The sequence below is a fragment of the Oryx dammah genome, unplaced genomic scaffold (genome assembly GCF_014754425.2).
Source record: "Oryx dammah isolate SB20612 unplaced genomic scaffold, SCBI_Odam_1.1 HiC_scaffold_23, whole genome shotgun sequence".
Taxonomy (NCBI): Eukaryota; Metazoa; Chordata; class Mammalia; order Artiodactyla; family Bovidae; genus Oryx; species Oryx dammah.
In genome coordinates, this window is record NW_024070207.1 from 57,304,398 (window position 1) to 57,311,412 (window position 7,015).

At 54.5% G+C, this 7,015-nt stretch overlaps 1 protein-coding gene across 2 annotated transcripts; it reads right to left on the reverse strand.

Annotated features, from left to right (window-relative positions):
- Positions 1–4,547: 4,547 nt before the first annotated feature.
- TREX2 (three prime repair exonuclease 2) lies at positions 4,548–6,252 on the reverse strand. 2 transcript variants are annotated; one of them, XM_040265557.1, is made up of 2 exons: positions 6,163–6,252; positions 4,548–5,504 (listed from the first exon to the last, which is right to left on the reverse strand). In XM_040265557.1, the coding sequence occupies exon 2, from the start codon at positions 5,467–5,469 to the stop codon at positions 4,759–4,761; it is 711 nt and encodes a 236-aa protein (XP_040121491.1). In that variant the 5' UTR covers positions 5,470–5,504; positions 6,163–6,252; the 3' UTR covers positions 4,548–4,758. The 2 variants fall into 2 exon arrangements, with proteins under 2 accessions (XP_040121491.1, XP_040121492.1); XM_040265558.1 differs by having other exon boundaries at positions 6,108–6,184.
- Positions 6,253–7,015: the final 763 nt, after the last annotated feature.

Below are 7,015 nucleotides of genomic sequence, written 5' to 3' on the forward strand. Positions count from 1 at the left end.
AGATGTCACTGTGAAGGGATTTTTGAGATGAGATTAACAGGCAAAGCAGGTCAGTCTACATAATGTGAGTGGGCTGCATGCAATCAGCTGAAAGCCTGATGACAAAAACACCGAGGTCATCTGAAGAGGAAGGGATTCTGCCTCCAAATGGCCTTTGGACCAAGCCGCTACTCCTCCCTGAGTCTCTGGCCCGATGGCTCATTCTGCAGACTTCAGAGTTGCCAGCCCCCAGAAATATATAAGCCGATTCCATATGTACACATATCTAGAGCTCTCCAACTTGTCCTGTTTCTCAGAAGCACCCTGACTGCTACAGTCATAAAGCCATATGAATACAAGGCAACTAAGTGCTCAGAAAAAAACTACTAGACAGGTGGGATGATGTCAGTAAAATACAATGATAATGGAGTATTTTAATACAGTATCACAGGGTTGGGCTGATCTAGTGGACAAAAAAAAAAAGAGAAATTCAATAGTGCAATTATCAAACTAGAGTCTAGAGAAATAGTGAAAAGCACACATCTCTGAGGACATTAATTTTTTTTCAGTCTGTTGGGCATTTTAAATGTTTCATGCATTTGACTCTATTATTGGTTGAATTCTGTTAAGAGTCCTAACCCCCAGAACCTTAGCACATGACCTTTGGAGACCAGGATTCACAGAGATGTTCAAGTACAGATGAGGTCAGTAGGGTGCGTCCTACTCCAACAGGACTGGACCTTTATAAAACAGGGACATTTCAATTTGCGGTACTTTGTTAAAACTGCCCTAGAAAGCTAATAAAGCCCCCACCCCAAAATCTTAAGCAATATATCTTCAGACCACTATCCAGTACAATTTGAAATACACATATAAAAGATGACCACAGTCTCAACAACTTGGAAACCAAGACAAACTCTACTATGCAAGCAGGAGACAGGTGAGGAAATGAAAAGTGAAATTTGAAAGCATCTCCCAATGCAAAGCAAAGAGGAATGTTTAGTGACAAATGTCCAAGACACAGGAAAATCTCGTTCAGGGCAAAATTGCAGACTTTGAGTGCCTTACTGATTCAAGATGGAAGCTGACAAAGGAGGTTAGTATTCCTCTTAAGAAATTGCGGTGGGGGGGGGACAAAAACTGAGCCAAAAGAAGATAGATGGGATTCGTAAAGATATAAGCTGAAGTCCTGTGCACATGGTACCCCATAGCCTGTGGACTCTCCACGGAAAGACATCTCCAGCCCGCTGCTCCAGTCTTCTGTCCTCATCTCCTCATCCCGCTGCATGGATAGTTCTGTTTTCAATCAAGTATGCTCCTGATCACAGCTGCATCCGCACTGGCAGACATGGACGTGGCTTGGGAGAGACCGACACTTTTTGACGAGGAGTAAATGGCCGGCTAGGGTGAGTTGGAGCAGCGGAGTTGGTTCTTCAGGTCTGGCCCTGCTGTTCAGCATGGTTGCTGTGAGTCCCGAGTTCAGCCCTGTGGATGCACACAGTCTGAAACCACTCACCAGCCCAGGAACCTGGGGCAGTAATGATTAGAGCTGCCAAGAGCAGAGGTGTGCGAGTCTTTGTGTATGCACATGCATTCCTTTCTCTTGGGTAAATAGATACTCAGGAGTGGAATCATCAGGTCATTATGGCAGGTGAGTGTTTAATATCTTAACATGCGGCCAAACTGCTTTCCAAAGTTTCTGTCCCATCTCCCACCCCCACCAGTGGTGCCTGAGCCTCCCAGTTCTTCCCCATCCTTGTCAACACTCAGGATTGTTGGTCTTTTGTGTTGTAGCCATTCTAGTGGATGTTAAAAGTTCAGGGTAATCCATGGTGGTCCAGGGGCTAAGGACTCCTTGCTCCCAATGCAGGAGGCCCAGGTTCAATCCCTGGCTAGGAAACTAGATCTCACATGCTGCAACTACAAATCCCACATGCCACAACAAAGACCTGGCACAGCCAAAGACATAAACACATTTTGTAAAGTTCAGGAATTTTGAGAGTTGTTTGTCAAATGCCATTATTTTAAAAATTCAACTGTATAAACTTCCACTTAAATTGTATTAAAGAAACAAAGGAGATACTCAAAATGCATCATGTCTTATTTCACCCTGGTACCTCGGCACAGTGCACCACCCAGTATCTCTTCTGAACCGCACGTTCAATGATGTCATATGGGTAGCCATGTTTTTACAAGTTTGGCCTGGTAGGAGTATTTACCCCACAGGAATCAGCATTGCCTGCAAACCCAGGCTAGACTGATTATTGTTCGGTTGATTGTGTAGACTTGCTGCTGCTGTCGCGTCAGTCGTGTCCGACTCTGTGCGACCCCATAGACAGCAGCCCACCAGGCTCCCCCGTCCCTGGGATTCTCCAGGCAAGAACACTGGAGTGGGTTGCCATTTCCTTCTCCAATGCATGAAAGTGAAAAGTAAAAGTGAAGTCGTTCAGTTGTGTCCGACTCTTAGCGACCCCATGGACTGCAGCCTACCAGGCTCCTCCATCCATGGGATTTTCCAGGCAAGAGTACTGGAGTGGGTCGCCAGTGCCTTCTCTGTGCATAGACTTGAGTCTGTAGTAATTACATTGTGAATAACAAAAAGAAAAAACTTCCAGTATCAAAAACTACTATCCAATTCAGCAGAGATTTTGTTCATGTCACCAATGAATATATGAGGTTCCAACACATACCTTTGCTGTTTCACTTTTGTCTTGGTAAGATCAGAGGAAATATCAACCAACGTTTATGTGGGAACCACAGTCAGCCCTCAGTTGCAACCATGGGTCAGGTACCAATCCAAAAGTTTGGCAAGTCAACTGAAGAGGTTTTGGTGAGAATCAATGGGTCATACAGAATTGAGAAATAGTGTATCATGTGTTTCATTGTATATATATTGTAGATTTATTTGTATATTGTGTTTACATCTTTTATAACAGTAAAATTTATAGTAAACTTACATGTCTGTCTGTGTCTGTGTGCATATATAGACAGACATAGAGAAATATATATGCTCCCGCAACACAGAGGTGCACACACACACACAAATAGGCTTACATTTCTTGTCACCGTGGATTGCACATCACAGCTTGCAGACACAAGGGGACACGCCCCAGCCTGTCTGCTCCATGCAGCAGGTACACAACATCACCTGGCCAGTTTGAGCATGGGCTCAGGGAGGGTGCCTGTGCCCCGGCTGCTGTAAGGCCCAGCAAGCTGGCACTGGGTAGGGAGAAGCACTCGGGCTCACAAAAGGCTGTTGATCCACCCACTGTGGCCTGGAGGGGGTCCTGTTGGCCTCACCTACTCAGTGAGTTGGTGAGTCAGTGGCCCAGAGCCTGGCTAATGAGATAAAGGGATCCAGCTGTGCCCAGACACCAGGGATCTGGGGGGCCCTGGGCACCCCCAACTCTCACCTCTGCCTGCCACCGGCTCCTGGACCAAGGCCCCGCCCTGGCCCTCTCTAAGGTGGGTGTTGTCCCCGGGGAAGGTGGCAGGGCGTGGACCACCCTCCCAGACTGTTCCCCTCAGGTCTTTCCCACAGTGCAGCCTGAGAGATGTTGTAAAAACAGAAGTCGACTTTTCCTCTCCTCTGCTTACGGTGCTGTGTGGCTCCCCGGCGCTGTCAGGGTCTGTCCGGACCCTAGCTGGGGAATGAGGCTGGCCTGAGGCAGCCACTGCCTGGGTCCTGGCCTCTTCTGTCTGCCACCCTGCCCACTGCCGTGGCCCCAGCCACTCTGACCTACTTTCATGTTTCAGGATGGCCCAGCTGGCTCAAGGCTCAAAGCGTGGCTCATGTGAGTCACTCCTGGGCATGGTCGCCCCACCTTCCCGCCCCTTCTCACCTGCTGTCTCCTAGATATCCCGCCCCTACCCTGCCTCATCCTTTGGTGCCACCAGCGGGGCCCCAGCAGCAGGTGGGCCAGCCGACGCCCCCGCCAAGCCAACGGCTGAGAAGGTGCCCTCTGCCCTGAGATGACTCCCGGCCCTTCTCAGTCTCGCGGGGCCCAGGACAGACTCCTTCCAAGCTGTCTCCCTCACTGAGCACCCATGCAGCACAGCTGAAGCCCCAATGATACCCTCCCTGCACACTCGATGTGCATATCTCCGACCCTCCTCCCACACCAGCATCCCCCACCCCACTCCGCTTGGCGCTCTGCATACCCACCTCCTGACTCTATCCTTTCAGCCTGCTGCCCACTCAAGAGCAGGGACAGGGCTCTGGGAAGGAGGCAGTGGGGCTTTGCCGATACACATTCAGGCCCCACAGAGGTTCCTTAGGTTCTACTCACTGATTTGGGGGGATCTCTGGGGGGTGATAATCAAAGCCGTGGGAAGAGACCAGCCAGGGCAGAAGTCCATGGCTTGAGGTTCATAGCCCCAGCCTGTCAACCATTTGGACCAGGCTCTGAGCACGGAAGTCTCACCAAGCAGACTCACCACAGAGAGGCCACAGGGGGCTGCCCTGGGGGGCAGGTGCGGGGGGGAGCTCAGCTCCTGCCCTGGGCCTTGCTCCCTGCCTGCCCACTCTGGGCAGGGTGTGGGGAGGAGGGGAGCCAAAAGCCAGCTGGTGAGCAGTGGTCAGTGTTTATTGAGAGACGAGGTGACAGGTGGGTGCCAGTAGCAACCAACTCCCCTGGCGCCCGGGCCAGGGAAGAGGCCAGGAGAAGGTTTTAGGGTTGAGCCAGAATCGGGTGAAGCCTGGCAGGTGTCTGGGCCCGGCTGAACAGCACAGATGCTGGTGCTGCCCTGCTGCAGGGACTGGGACCTCATCGCCCTGGCTCAGGCCTCGAGCCTCGGGCCATCGGGTGGCACATACATGGGCTCCACGTGGGCCCAGCTGAGGGCCTGCTCGTCGGCCCAGGCAAGAAGCTCAGCGGTGCGGTGCAGGAAGACCATGAGCAGGGTGTGCACATCGCCCTCAGCAGAGTGGGCTGCACTCGGCTCCACCTGGAAGTAGCGGCAGAAGAGGCTGCCCAGGCTGTAGCTCTTACCGCCCTGGGTCCGAGTGCCATGGCTGTGGGCACGGTCCAGGCCCTGCAGTGCCACAAGCGTGTCCAGGCAGACGGTGTCCTGGGGCAGGTGGGCGCCCAGGCACCGCAGCTCTGTGCAGAGCAGGGGGAAGTCGTAATTGAAGCCGTTGTGGGCCACCAGGCACACAGGGCCCTCCTGGCGGCTCAGGAAGTCCTGCAGCATCCGTACCACAGTGCCATCAAAGCCAGCCTTCCCGCACCTGCTCAGGCCCTCATGGCTCAGGCCGGTAATCTCACTGGCCTTGGCAGTGAAGGGGCACTTTGGGCTCATGCACAGTGTGAGCTTGTCCATGACCCGAGGTGGCAGGGGGGCCCCAGACTCATCGCACTCGGGGTCCTCCAGGGAGGACCGGTGGACTGCGAACAGGGAGAGCTCGGCGATCTCAGGGTCCACGCTGGGGAGCCCGGTGGCTTCCAGGTCCAGAAACACAAAGGTCTTGGCCCGAGGTACCTTGGACATGGTAATGGTTTTCACAGAGACAGGGAAGCCTACAGCTGCCAAAACAAGAGGCAGAAGACACAGGGGCCAAAGAGATGGGGATGCCTGACCTCTGCCAGCAACAGCTTTGCCCATGGCCAAGGTCCTGACCCTTCTGGCTTCCCTTCTGGCTACCTCATGGGCCTTTAGGCTCTAGGAGCCATTTCTAAGACCCAGATCTAGAGAGACTGCTATAGAGCCTTCTGAACTGGGATCCAGTGACAGGGATCTGTTACTTCTGTCCAGGATGAGGCCTCCTGTCACCCGCCTCCATGGTGTCCCTCGGTCCCTCCCTGACCATCCCCACTGCTACCGTCTAGTAAACAGCAAAAGGCAGGCCTGATATGCCCAGACCCTGGCCAGGGGCCTCTGCTTCTGGACCCCAAGGACATGGATAGGCAGTGTACCAGGCCCATGTCACCAGGGACTGCAGTCCAGGATGGCACCATCACCAACACACTGTGGCCAGCAGCCTCAGGCCCAGGGCCTGACAAACGTGCCCCTGGGATCAGCTGCTGGGAAGCAGACAAGCAGGCACCCAAGACAACTCTCCTGGGAATTCCCAGCCTCCCTGGCTTGGCCTCCTCCCGCCACACGGGTGGATCCAATTCGGATCTGACCTGATCCGGCCCCCGTTCTGCCTCTGGGCCCTGGCAGCTGGCCACACTGGCTTACCTGCAGCAGCTGCTGGCCAGGTTCTTGGGCTACTGGACACCTGTCTCACACAGGCTGCTCCAGGCAGCCTTTAATCTGTGGCTGTGGCCCGCCCCCAGCCGCCCATTGGGTAGGGTGGAGATCCGAGGCCACAGGACCTGTGCAGCCAGCTTGCCATCCCCTCACTTGCTCACAGCTGCTGGGACACACACCCCATGTTTTTACAGGCTGAAAAGCTGGCTCCTGGGCCGCAGGCGGGCTCCCCACAGGCAGAGCACAGCCTGGGCTGGAAGAACATGTCGTCACAGGTGTCTCACAGGAATTAAGAGGAAACCCAAGACCTCTGCCCTGCCTCCACGACTGATCAGGTCTGGCAGCAGCAGCCAGGCCTGCTGCCTTGGGTTCAACACCCAGCCCTGGGCTGGTGCCCTCCCACAGGGCCATCTCCAGGGCACAGCTCCGTCACCAGGGTCAACCAAAGTGAGCTAGGAGAACAGGCCACAGTGGGGCCCCACTGACAGCAGCTGGGGTGCATCAGGGCAGCAGCCCTCCACTTTGGGGGGCTCCTCTTCCTCTAGAATATCTCAGAAGCCTGGAGCAGAGGCGGCCAGGGAAGGAGCAAGGGAGGTGTGGCAGGTGGGAGCAGCCCTCCACCGAGTGCCATGAGAGCCAGAGGCTCCAGGTCCTGCCCGGCCCAAGTGGCTCAGGCCAGGGTGAAGGGCACAGTCAACGCAGGAGGTAAGAGAAAAGGCCCTCCCTGCTCCAGGAGAGCGGATGGCACCATTCAGGACCTCATCCCTGGGCAAGCCATGCCAGCCTCTGGCAGCGGGTGCTCACAAGCCCGGTCTCCCACTGGGGTGAAGGGAGGCAGCCG

Excerpts from the sequence above, each read along its gene's own strand:
- TREX2 (XM_040265557.1), bottom strand. The coding sequence starts at position 5,469 with ATGTCCAAGGTACCTCGGGCCAAGACCTTTGTGTTTCTGGACCTGGAA.